The sequence below is a fragment of the Gracilinanus agilis genome, chromosome 1 (assembly GCF_016433145.1).
Source record: "Gracilinanus agilis isolate LMUSP501 chromosome 1, AgileGrace, whole genome shotgun sequence".
Taxonomy (NCBI): domain Eukaryota; kingdom Metazoa; phylum Chordata; class Mammalia; order Didelphimorphia; family Didelphidae; genus Gracilinanus; species Gracilinanus agilis.
In genome coordinates, this window is record NC_058130.1 from 557,230,530 (window position 1) to 557,244,504 (window position 13,975).

The following is a 13,975-nucleotide window of genomic DNA, read 5'->3' on the forward strand; positions in this document are numbered from 1 at the left end:
TTTTTGTTTTGGAGTCATTTTAAACTTTAGTTATTTAGATTCTATCTCACACTTCTGGATTCTACCAAATTTTAGAGGGTGCTCCATTTCTTCAACTTGCATGAAAAGGACTGCAAATTTAAGTTTCTTTATGGTAAGATTAGTAAGAAAACAGCAAGATCATCAAGTAGCCTGGTTCGAGGATAAGCTAAATTGAATAATCTGTCCTCAGGTTACAGCACTTTATTTTTAAAACAAGGATAAAACACAATTTGACTTTTATATTATTCAAGCATATAAATGTAGACAAGTTTATTCCTGGTCCATTAAAACATGACCAAATATGGCATCTTTCCAGAACATGTCCTAATGTCTATCTAACTTTGAATGAGCAAATCATGAAAAACATTATTCCCCTTTCCTGATACTTTTCTTCTTCCTATGATGGTTCAAACAAGCCTCTAAATCAATGAAAGAAACTGCCTCTTTCACAGTTAACCTTTCTTAAAAGGAAGGAAAAGTTGAATTAGTTAGAAATAAGACAATCTTTAAAATAAGGATTAAAAAAAACATTCCAGACAAAATCAAGGGAGTGACTCATTTCACAAATTATGATCTTGGGAACTGTTAGCCCCAGAAAAGATGGTGCCTATGCTTTTTTTAAACGTGCGATTTAAAACAAAACAAAACAAAATAAAATGATAACCACACATGAGAGCAAAGACATAAATAAGGGAGGGTGAGGAGGAGGAGTGTTGTAAAATGACTGAAGGAAGCATGCACAAGTTAAGCACCTTGATGCTAAACTGCCACTGTCAGCTGATGAAGAGGACATATCCATGCTGTACATTTTACGAAGCCTAGGTCGGGCACGCTCACTTGTTTTAGGAACAGTTTCTGGTCCATCTAAATCATCAAGGGTGGATTGCCTTGAGAACAGCATGGTTGCTTCAGTGTAGCAGCTAGCAGCGCAAACAGTTACAAAGACACAGTATTAAACACCAATGATAAATGAATGTACACATGGATCAATTAATGAATGTACTTGCCATGCAGCAAAACACATAACCACCACAATGATGACAATAACAACAAAGATTCTGAGAGAAGATAAGGACCCATTTGGAGTTATCATGAAATAAATGATTCCTGGGCTACTTCTCTTTTTTCTTTCTTTCTTTTTTAAAACATTGCTCATTGATTAAATGAATTATTAGTGAATGAATAAACTGAATTCATTATTTTTGGGAAATGAAATATTGAATGCTAATAAATTAATAAATGAATGAATTCATTATTCCCAGGAAAGGCTACGTATGTCTCGAACTGGAGCAAGAAAATGAAATGAATTGCAAAGTTTTAAGGAGTCATATATATTGGAAGTTCCTTAAGTTAAGCTTTACAAATATATGTATATATTTTAGCTAAACAAGTTTGTCTTAAACTAAACCACTGAAAATACTGTAACAGTTAGTTACTTCAGTAATATTATATGCTTACTCATTTGAGAATCTATATACTAGAATTTGGTGGCTTCTAAAAGGTATTCAGTGAAGAGAAAAACTCACAAGCAATAAGGAACAAAATGGATTTTCAAACTATTCAGTTTGTTGTGGTGTACTGTGTTCCCTGAAGATATTACTTTGATGAACAGAGTATAAATAAGAACATAATACATTTAAAATATTCTGCAGAGAAAGAAATGCAGCAGCACCAGGAACCATTTCTTTTTGTTTATTTTTTCCCCTTTGATCACTCCTTGCAACCTTTCCTGAGGTTTAAAACAGGTCATTACCAAAAGCACCTGTTGGTTAAAACCCTTATCTCCTTTCACCAATGGAACAATGATAGGAAGGGCAGGCCAAATCCAGGAAGGGGATGCTACTGGATTGACAAGAAGCAAATAAGAGTTATGAGGAAGACACTGTTTCAAGGAAGATGTGTTAAAAGAAAGAAGAAGAGAAGCAAGGAATATAACAAATACAGTGATATTATTTCATGAGCCTAGAATGCTTACCCCTCCATTGCATCTAGACTCTAGAATGTTAAAGGATTCAAGTTATAATATTTTCACCTTGAACATACAATCCTAGCACTTCAGGAAGAGGGGTTTCTGAATTTTGAGGGCCTTGGTATTTACAATCCCTGTGTAGTATTCCCTTTGGTCCTACTGTGTACAAACAAGTATAGTATAAACTATAAACCAAGAGAATTTTAAAGATAAGATCTATTATTCGAAGCCTTCCTGACTGCTCACATGAACAGTTATGTTTCACTCATAGAAATAATTCCCCAAGTTACCTAGATTTATAGTGCAGAGTTAATTTCACTTAAAAAAAAACCTTGATCAGAAGAAAAAGATGTTTCTTGACATACTTTTATAATTCCAGTTGGACCATCATCATGCATTTGATGACTCTGGGATATGGATGAGAACTGGACTTAGGCTCCATTGATGGCTCAGAAAAAGTGATGGAAGAAAAAGACAGGCTGAAAAGTCTGCTGTGGAAAAGTAGTACCTCCTTTATTACTATGAAATAATTGAAGAGATTCTCAAAATCAAACGAATAAGGGCAACTTTTAGCACCTAAAGGTGGCCTTAGATTAAGGTCAGAAAGGGAGCCTTATAATAAGGTAGCCATACTCTAAACTTCATTATGATTAAATTGCTAGCTTCAAACAATCAAATTCTTTGTGATAATCAAATTTAGCTTTATTTCTAGAACACTGGAGAACTGCCATTCCAGAAAAGGATAGAGCAAGTGTCTACTATTTCAAGTTGAAGAAAAGAACATCATTTTCCCTTTGCCTGCTGTTGATGTAACATGCATTAGCATGTGTTGTAAAAGTATTATCAAGAAACGTTTTTGTCTTCTGGTCTATTTTTATTTTTTTAAGTGAAATTAACTATGTGCTATAAAATTTCTAAGTTGATAGAGTGGAGTCTAAAGGACAGTACTTAAAAAACCAGGAGATGTAGGTTCAGAATTGAATCTTACTACTTACTGTGTGATACGTGAGTATGAGGAGATTGCTTAACCTCACTGATCTTCACTATTTCTCTAATATGGAATAATCCCGGCATTTATAGCCTTACTTGGTTGTTGTGCAGTTTATAAAAGATAAAGTCCTATGCAACTGTGAGTTCACATATTTAGATTAGAATGAAGTAGCTTATGTTCATTTAAATTTCTGAACTTTTTACTTCCCTTAAGCAAACTCTATCATGTATCAATAATAAAACTCATAGAATCCATTTAAGTTGGAGGGGGATAGGAAGTAGCTTTGGAAACTATAAATAAGAGATCAGAGATGGAATGTCACTATTGGGAAATCCTGAATGGAAGTCTCTACAAATACACCACCGTCAAGCTAAATGTACACATGGGACCATCGTACTATTTTTGGAAAGTGATTCAAAAGTTCATTGTTCAATGTTAAGCATATTCCAAGAAGGTTTTTTCTAAAGAGTCTTCAATAGTCCCAAGGTATCTGCCTTTTATGGAACCCTGAAGAGCTCTTGGAAGCAAACTAATGGGAAAATGATGCTACTATGAACACTGGAGTTCTTGGGTTGATGAAGCTGCTAGCCAATATGTCAGGAGGTTCATTCTCTCTTCACATGCCCACCATACGAGGTCACTATTTATACTGGATTCTAATTAGTGTAAAAAATCATGAAATGAAATGATGAGTAAAAGACATCAAGCAGACAATAAGAGAAGATGGTCCATTCTTTCCCCCCCCAAAATTAACGAACTCCAGGGCTTACTTGTTGGACATTTTATAGAGGTCTTTTCTCTTTATTTTACTAAAAGAATAATCATTAATTTCTAATATTATTCTCTAAGTTGCAATGTTTAACATCTCTAGAAGCTTTTTTAGCTGCTAGATCAGAATAAAAAATGAACAAAAAACTGTTTACATTACTTCAAATATGTGAGCCAAATTGATGATTTCTTATATATGAAATGAGAAAAAACTTACTAGTAGCTAGTCTCTAATGTTGTTTACATAGGAAATAATAATAATAATAATTTTGACATTTGTATAGAATTTTAAAGTTTTCAAGGCTCTTCATGGTCTTCATTTACTTTATTCAAGAAAGGTAAGTAATATAGGAATTATTATCCACATTTTACAGATGAGAAAGTGATACTCAAAGAAGTTGGAATTGATTGTCTGTGACCACAAAGCTGATAAGTGCCAGAGATGAGAGTAGGATACAGGCCTTGCTCACTACTCTTTCCACTATACTATGTTTCTACTGTCCTCAGACAGTATCATGAAGGCCTTTTTAGGATAATGTTTTTAAGTATGGATTTTCTATACTTAGGAAGTATAGATAAATAATAGATAATAGATAATAATAATGGGAAGTATAGATAAAAATAGATAAATACAAAGGAAAACAAATATACTGAAATCTAGTATACTGGATTACTAAACTTAAATAATAAATTTCACAGGCACCAGATTAAGAACTTCTTTTTTAGGGGAGAATTTCTTTTTGAACTTTATCCTTTTGCAGCGAATTGGAAAAAGTGTTGGAATTTGGAATTAGCAGGCCTAGGTTTGATATGGCTTCCTAATTTTATTGCCTAGGGAAAATCAATTAAATTTTCTGAGCTTTAATTTACTTATTTGTAAAAAATAAGAATTGTAAAAATAAAATTAGGAGAGCAATGCAAGGCGCAAGGAACATATTACTTACTTCACAGAACTGCTCTTTGTAAAGTGTTTTATTAAATGTGATCTATCATTATCATAATCCTTGCTTTATTTTGTGATGAAAAGGAAGGCTATTCTGTCTACTTGTTCTCTTGCTAAATGCGTAATTTTATAAAATTTTGCCTTCATAGAGAATCAAGGCCACAGGACAGATCTACAGAGAAAACAAACATTTCTTTAAAATGTACAAATGGCATTTGTGTTACTCTATCTCCATCAAATATACAGGATAAACTAAAGAAAAAAAATCAGTAAGCCGTGGTTAGCAGACAAATGCATTACAACTAATGATATAGAGGGAAAATGATATCGTGATATATGAGAGGAAATGGATCAATTTGAAAATGCATTTGTTCTTAGCTAGTCAAAAGGAAAAAAGAGGAAAATGGATTTTTGAATTTAAAGTGTTGAAGAATGACAGTGCCATCTTCAATCATAGTCATCTCACTATGCCTGGAATGTAAGCACATCTTTCCAGGTCAACTTTCTTTTGAGAAGTGTGGTGAGGGCTGAAGAGACAGTTAGAAGAACTGACGGTTCTTGTATCTTCTCATTATAACTTATCCCAAGAAGCATTTAGTAATAATATCTTGGATGTTAACCCACCAGCAATGCCATTTCCCCCCAAATCCTCTCTTTTTTCAAGGACAACCTGCTGTAATTAAAAGACAATTAGCAACAAAACAAACATAATCTCAAATACAAAGGACATTGGATAAAATTAGAAAAATTGTCAAACCAAACATTGGTATCACGATTTAGGAAGATGGTCCTAATGAGCAAAAACTGTAGAACATAGCTAGGGCAATTAGATTTTTTTGAAAGATTTTTTTTTTCTTTCTCTAAGTCTGTCAAGAAAAAGCCTCCATCATCATGAAAAGTTGATGGTATAATGTGCTTAGACACAAAAAATACTAGCCATTCTTTCTTCAGATTTTAATCAAAACAGGATTTGTAAAAATATATTTTATGGAGAATGTATTTATGTGTTGATGTAAAGGTAAATGAGAAGTGACTTTTTCATTAGGAAATTTATACTTTTTATTACTTTCTATCAAAAGAATATTTTTTTCAATTAGCTCAAAGCATTTCAATTTATAACTTCAGTAAACATTTAACTACTTTGACACAGTACTCTTAAGAATTTATGTCCTACATTTTTTAAAATAAGCAGAATAAAAATTAGCACATGAATTGTGAATTCTTTTTCAAAGCAGTTATACCTTATTCCCAAATTTAGGAATATAAGGGAAATGACGGAGCAAACCAAACCCTTACCAAATCACCATACTATTAAAATGATTTTAAAATATATATCATCACCAGACAAAAATTTCGACAACATATAATTATCTGAGTTTTGATATGGTGATTTAAAATAACAATATAATAACAACAATAATGATAATAATGATGACATAATTTGCTGTTCTATAGTACTTTAGGGTTTGTTAAATACTATATAAATACATGATCTTCTCATTTAATTTCCCTACCAATGACTACAAATAGCTCTCTGGCACTTACCATTCTCTCTTTTGATTTGATCAAAACACAACCTCATATTAAAGTGATTGCTTTTGCGTTTTGTTTTGAGGAAATGGGCTCAACTCTCTCAGTTGCCCAAGAAAGTCCTAGAAGTAAATTAGATACTTGGGATGATATGCAACTCTTTCAAGACCAATAGTGTATTTATTACCATGTAGGCTTCCTGACTCCAAAGTTATGTGTTTGTGACAAAAGGGCCACAACAGCACTTACATGTTACAATGAGAATTATATACTTCAAAGAAGTTATCTACAGAAGTTATGATCATGACTGTAATTAGGCTTTCGCTCAAAACATTTAAAAATCTCTTTTTTGGAGTTCTTTTCAGAACATTGTAGAACTTTGAGTATCCATAATGATGACAATTTTTTATTTGAGTGGATTTGATAATCTGAAACAGCCAAATAGAATACAAGTGATTAAACTACTTTTGAACTGGATGATGGAGACTGACTAGAAAGTAATGAGACCCAGAAACTGGCTATGAAGACAATTAGAAGAGGGATTCTAAAAATAACTTAATCAATGGCATCATCACTGAAATAATGTGAAGGTTCCCAAAGTTGCTACTTTGAAAGAGATAATATTCACATTTTGGCATGGGTGTTAAAAATTAGGTCAGATAATTTTAGTCATATGCATTATTTTTGTTATTCTAGCTCCTATTTCTCTCATTTACTAACTTTCAGGGAAGGATTTTAGACAGATTATACACATGCAGAATGAAATTATTATACATACACATGTATGCCTACACACATACACATATATGTATATACTTATACACATGTGTATACACATATAAACAGATCTACTTTCAGTTACAAAATATTTTAGCTATGTTTTTTCCCATGAGATCCTCAGAAAATATGTAAGTGTTCCAGGGAAAGAAATTTTGTAGACTTGTTCATGTGTGCCTGAACATATGTAAATACAAAGAAAAAAACTTCTGAAGACCTACCTTTTCCATATTCTTAGCTAAGAAAACTTCTGTATATGAAAATGGAAAATGTATGTAGAGAAAGGCAAACTAAATAATAATGAAGAAAGACAAAGATAGCCACATGAAAAATTAAAAAGAAAATGACTGCCTTTTTCTGAAAAGCAAATTTTGGAGGGGTGGGGCTTCAATTATCTGGACAATTCTTCAGACTTTCATCAAAACAGACATATATAGGATTCAAATGTTCTACTCAGCACATTATTGGGAATCATTACATTGCTTATGGGAATAAAAGAAATAGAAGGAGGCCTTCAAAAAATGCTGCAATAATTCAAAATGGATAGCAGTTCAATCATAATTCAAATGGCAGGCCTTGCCACAAAAGGTAATTCTTAGCTTGATGTCATTAAGTTCCTTCTAGGAAATTACATAGATATCAGTAATGCAAAGAAAAACAATATTGAAAGATTTCTAGAACTCTGAATGATGTAGTGTTCAAGTGTGACCTCAGAGTATTGTATCTTGACTCTTGGTAGGGACAGGAATCTACAGATGTGGTTATAGTCAAGTTTTCAGACAGGGCCTACTATGTTGATTTGATTTCTTGAACATATGTATTTCTAACAAGGGAACATTCCATTCTGTTTGGGGATAAATCATTGGGAAGTGACCGTGATACAGAAAAAAAGAACATCAATAAAACAGTTTAAAGGAAAAACATAATTTACATGAAATTCTTATAGATATTTCTAATTACTTGGCAGAGATATTTCTTTTTATTGCTAAGGTCAGAATGATTTTCATGTCATTATTGGCCCAAGGATAGGACAGTGAAAAGTCATTCGTAAATTTGCACTTTCATGCAAATAGCTTCTTATAAAATGCTCCTGTATAGATTTCTGGTTTTATACATTCAGAAAAATTATTACTTAAAAAATGAAATACCTGGAGATACTGTCATGAGAATCTAAGCTATCCATCCTTCGGGCTGTTTTTAAGCCTGAAGCAGCACCGGGATTGTCATCAATCGTGTCCAGTCCTGACTCTCTAGAAAGATTCATAATGTGGTTCTGATAGTACATATGGATGCTCTCTCGAGTTGGAACATTGCCCTAAGGAAAAGCAGAAAGAAGCATAGAATGAAAGATTTCTCTAGTTCTTGGCCTGGTTGCTTCTCAGAACCTTCTCTACATCTTTTACACATGTACCCTTCTCAGATTCAGCTTTAATTACTTGCTTCTCTGCACAGATATAACATCTTTGCTATGATACATTTCAGGCATTTTCCCTGAAATCATGAGAAAATCTATCAAACCACAATTTGAAGTTAGGGCAGCTCTATGCTCCAGCCCAACTCTCATGACTAAAATTTCATTCTCTTCCTGAGTATGAGATAGCTTCTTGTAGGCTAAAAGGAAATAGGATGGTATTGAGCTTTCTTTGCAAAAGGAAGAATTCAATTTAGTCTTAAACTTTTGGAAATGGGGGGCATATAGGTGGCTCAGTGGATCAAGAGGCAGGAGTAGAGATGGGGGTTCCTGGGTTCAAATCTTTCCTCAGACATTTCCTAGCTGTGACTCAGAGCAAACCACTTTAACCCCCCTTGCCCAGCCCTTACCACTCTTCTGCCTTGGAACCAATACACAATATTGATTCTAAGATGGAAGATATTTTAAAAGAAAAGAAATAGGGAAGAAAAGGGGAGAAGAGAATGGCATCGATAATGTTACCTTTTTAATTTCTCTGGTCAGCATGCATCTCTCAATTCTTAGCACTGTAGATATGTCAATGTGCTCCCGTGAAATGGAGTTAAGCCAGGTTGTAAAACTGTCTACTGATGCCAAAAACAGGACCCAAGTAAACTTTAAAATATTGAATATCCTTTTGATGATGTTATCTGGGAAGATGAAATATAATAGTTTCAAGTACTTTAATAAACATTTATAATATATTTATTAATTACCCAATACCAGATATCAGGGTTATACAGAGTCTGCTCTCAAGGCTTTCAAATTTATTAGTGAGTTGGGGTAGGGTGGAGAATAACCTAATATAAAGGGGAATGTGGGAACTGCAGAGAAGAGGTTAAAATAAGGGTAGAGGAGAAGAAAGGAGTCCATTCTAGGGTCTCAGTACAGTAAGAACGTAGACCTGGTGACAGGAAAGGGCATGGCAAGATTGGGGAAGAGAGAGTAGTTCTGAGTACATGAAGGAGTTATTTGACATCTTTAATTCTGCTGCTTAATCGTGTTATGTCATAGGAGAAAGTAACTTCTCTATTCTGGGTCTCAGTTTTATATATAAAATGAAGGGACTGAACTAAGTGATCTCATTAATGTCTTCTAGCTCTTTATGAAAGCTTCTAGGATCTTATGGGGACCACTAGGTGGTATAGTGAATAGAGCATCAGACCTAGAGTCAGGAAAACACGAATTCAAATCCAGCCTCAGATATTTACTAGCTTTATAATCCTGGTCAAGTCACATAACCGTGTTTGTCTCAATTTCCTCATCTGTAAAATGAGTTGGAAAAAGAAATGGCAAACCACTCCAGAATTTCTTCCAAGAAAACACCAAATGGCATCACAAAGAGTTGGATACAACTGAACCAACTAACCAACCAATGACAAGGATCCTATCAGTCCTATCAGATGAGACTCCAAAGGTATACTCAACTGAGTGTGGAAGGTCTAAATAACAGGATCACACATTTATACTTGGTTTTTCAGGCAATGAGGCACACTGAAGGTTTTCAAATAGCAAAATAATAAGACCAGAGTGGTACTTAATGAAATTATTTGAGCAATGGTGTGAAGATTGGGTAAAATAGTGGGCAGCCTGGATGCAGAAAGACCAGTGATGACCCTATTTATAATAGTGCTGAACGGAAGTATGTAATAAAGGCATTAAATAGGATGGTTGCCATTGAAAGAAAAAGGAAGAGACAGAATGGACAGGATGTGGCAACTTATTTGATATGTAGAGATAATAAAGGGGAGAGATTAAAGATTATTCAGGACATGCTATCTGGGAGCAGAGTAGTAACACTGATAAAAATTGAGAATTTAAGGAAAGGGACATATAGGAGTAGGGAAATGATGAATTATATTTTGCACATGTTAACTTTGAATTGACACATAAAAGTATGAATAGCTAAGCCAAAGAAAGGATTTTTTTTAATAGTGGAGATTTTTGCATTAAGTAGAAGGATCCACCAGTGGGGAAAAAATTGAAGATAAATAAAGAAAAGAGAACAACTTATGAAATAAAATCAGAGTGAATGCAAGGGGACGAAGATGGAAGCTTATAGGTGGAGACAATAAGTTTTGATAGATAGGAAATAGACATCATCCTCTGAAATGGGATGGAGAGAAGACAAACTGGGTGAAAATACAAAGTTTAAGTGGATTAGAATAGGGGAGATGAGGAATAGCATTAACTTTAACACTTAAGTAGGAGGCTAGGATCTGATGAGAGGGGACAAGATGGTAAATGAAAGAAACTGAGGGGAGAAGAGGTTAGAAATAGCCATTGTAGGTAATGAGATATGAGAGACAAATTTTAAAATGTCATAGAGCAGCAAGAGCTCAGTTTAGGTTAGTCAATAAGATTTTTTTTGGAAAGTATGAGCACAGAATTTTGTGGGTTCTTATGTGCAGATGATGAAAAGGGCAGAAAGGGCATATAGTTTGGAATTTAGATCTAAAAGAATGGGAAGAGCAAGGTCAAGGATGAAAGGGACTTAAGGGTAGAAAAGGAGGAATAACTGAAATGACTAATCAGGGGTATAAGTCTGTATTAAAGAAAGTGAGACCAGAGCAAGATTGATGGGTTTAAAGCAGTGATGGGCAAACTTTTTAAAGAGGGAGCCAAAGGAAAGGAAAGGAAATGCTCATCTGTCAGTCTGTTTCTAAGGCAACTCTTTCGAAGTTTCATTGTAGTGTATCCTACTCATTGTATTCCTCAGATTAGGAATAATGTCCAGAGGCCAGATAGAACATTTCAGGGGGCCACATCTGGCCTGGGCCATAGTTTGCCCATCACTGGTTTAAAGGAATAGGGAGAAATTAAGGGAATGAAGGTCATGATGAAGGCAAAAAACAGAAATAAGAGGTGAAAGAGAGAAGAAGAGATGAAAAGGCAAAGGATCACAGTCAGAGGGGGGAATTCTAAATTTCAGATCTTGGAGGTGAAACTGAATTCTAATTCATCTGTGAACACATTGGTGATTAGCTATGGTAGAGTGGGGATGGAGGTCAAGGAATTGTGATTTTAGAATTTAGAATTATTAAGGTAGTACAAAAAGCTATAATCATTTTAACTATACTTGTACTATTTTAGCAATTGCCACCGAAATATGTGACAGGTTTTACTTTAAATACTTCAGTATTAATTGAGTGGAAGAGTAAAACATATCTAACAAGGTTATTGTGAAAATAAAATGAGATAATATGGGAATTTGGTATTTTTTACATGAGACCATTTATGGTAAATGAAGTGGTAGAACAGATGTAAAACTATGATAATTTTAACTTTTATTAAGATCTTTGTTCAGAGTTAAAATATCATAGGTTAGACGAAAAGTCTAGATAAAATTCAGGTAAGGCATGGAATACAGACAGAACTGATCCATCTGTACTGATATAGTGGATGCATAAACTAGGCTAGATAGTGAATAGGAGGACACTTTTCTTTGTGGAGGAAGATTGTATTTGTGAAAATGATTGGTATTTTGATTATCCAAAGCTTCTTCTTGAAGCAAAACTCCATTTACTTTTTGACATTTATTTTATTTTGACATCAATGCTATAAGGGTCTGAAGCTAAAGTCTCTGAAGAATTAAAGTTATAGGTTACCCAAAAGGCAATGGATTCATGCAAGGCAGCTCTGAGCAGAATACTACCCATACAAATTTTCATATAAAAGGTGACATAAAAGGTTTCATCCGAGAATGTATAACCAGGGCTGATCACTTAATGAAAATGAGGTATTAATGATAGTCTGCAACTTCAACTAGAACCCATGCAATGTGGGACCCCTTCTCAGGGTCTTATTTGAAGGCAAGAATCACCCAGTATGAGAAGGTAAGGGCAGCTTATGACCTGATAGCTGACGGGAATATCTATTTTACTGATAACACAAACCCAGTAAAGTATTAAAATTGTGTTTCATTTTGGGACATATAGGTGGTACAGCGCTAGGGCGTATAAGACCTGAGCTGAAATCCAACCTCAGACACTTACTAGCTGCTCAAGCCTGGGCAAGTCACTTAACCTTTAAATTGCCTCAGTTTCCTCATCTGTAAAATAAGGATAATAATGGCAACTACTCAACAGGGTTATTTTGAGTAAAAATGAGACAATATTTGTAAAGGGCTTAACACAGTGCTTGGCACATGGTAGGTTATATAAATGCTAGTTATTATTATTATTAGAAAAGGAAGTGTGCTAGTCATACAGCAAAAGTAAATAGTAACTGGTGAATAGCCTTATTGCTATACGAGGTAGCCAAAAAGTAGGAGCAGACTCAGAGGAAGCCTCTACTAAAAGAGAAAGAGTATTGGATCTTCAATGACAGGATGGAGGTGCAAATCTTGTCTCTGGCACTTATCTTTGTGACTTTGGACAAGTCACTCTTTAAATTCCAGTTTCCTCATTTGTAAAATGAAGCAGTTGGACTTTAGGGTTTCTGAGGTTCCTTCTAGCTGTAGCTCTATGATCAAAGGGTCCTGGAGGACCCCTGATACTGGGGTAGGAGCAGAACCTTTTTTTATAACTATGAGCTGGGGCTTGTGTCCCTTTAAGGGGGAATTGAGGCAAATCTTAGGATCATCACTGATTTGCTTTTTTTAGCACCTATGGCATAAGAAGACTAACCCCTGGAGAACTGACAAAGGAGATTTTTAGATGTCCTGTTGTTCTTTGGGAACATCTTTCTGACTGATTGGGCATGGCCAGTTGCTAAGGCAGAATAGAATATCCTATTGGAATTCATCTCTTTCGACCTTTATGATTGGATCCATCTTATTTTTTGTTTTTAGTAAAATCTTCTGTATTTCTTTGTTATTGTTGTTTTTGTTGTTGTTTTGCATTTTATGGTTCTTCATTTTAACCTAAGTCTGATTTATTGGAGTAGCTTGAGCTGGGCCTGGACCAGAATAAATATGAATGAGGATCATGATGAGGAGTGGAAGGAATCCCAACACTGATGAGACTAGAGATTCATTAAAGTGTTGAAGCTACATTTTATGAGACATGTTGTGACTGGTATACATTCAATTTTGTTTAATAAAGTAATATATTATGATGGATTTTGCACTTATTTCTAAAAGCATCCAAAATGAATATAATTTAGAAGTTTATCATTGTCATTGTATAGTACGATCCAACTATAATACAGAGTCCCAATGAAGACTGGTGCCAAACAACACAATTTTTTTTTTGAGAGCAGATAGTTTCATCTAGAGCCAGAAGATATCAGTCACATTTCAGAGTTTGTGTATATCTCATCTAAGAAAAGAAATGAAAACTTGTAGATTGCACTAAACTATTTTTGTAGTGTTTTTACAATTGTGAAAATATAGGCAATAACACTTTAGAAGTTATGGGTAGTTATTTCACATGAATAGTCACGCTCTTTTCCTACAGTGGGAGACAGTTCTATTCCACACTCATCTACTGGCCTATTCCTCCCTTTTTATTTATTCATTTTTTTAAACTGGTCATATATTTAGGATTTGCATCATAATGCAACTTCATCAGAATCTTCTTCCTT

The 13,975-nt window shown here is 34.3% G+C and overlaps 1 protein-coding gene across 2 annotated transcripts in view; it reads right to left on the reverse strand.

The window, feature by feature from the left end:
• Window positions 1-13,975, reverse strand: part of PIEZO2 (piezo type mechanosensitive ion channel component 2) — a 564,998-nt gene that overhangs the window by 46,244 nt on the left and 504,779 nt on the right. Inside the window, exons 38-40 of one of the 2 annotated variants that reach the window (XM_044666881.1) lie at window positions 8,933-9,099; window positions 8,148-8,314; window positions 774-941 (exon numbers count right to left, since the gene is read on the reverse strand). In XM_044666881.1, the coding sequence (XP_044522816.1) occupies window positions 774-941; window positions 8,148-8,314; window positions 8,933-9,099 (502 nt within the window). The remainder of the gene's footprint in view (window positions 1-773; window positions 942-8,147; window positions 8,315-8,932; window positions 9,100-13,975) is intronic. The other variant, XM_044666889.1, reaches the window with a different exon arrangement.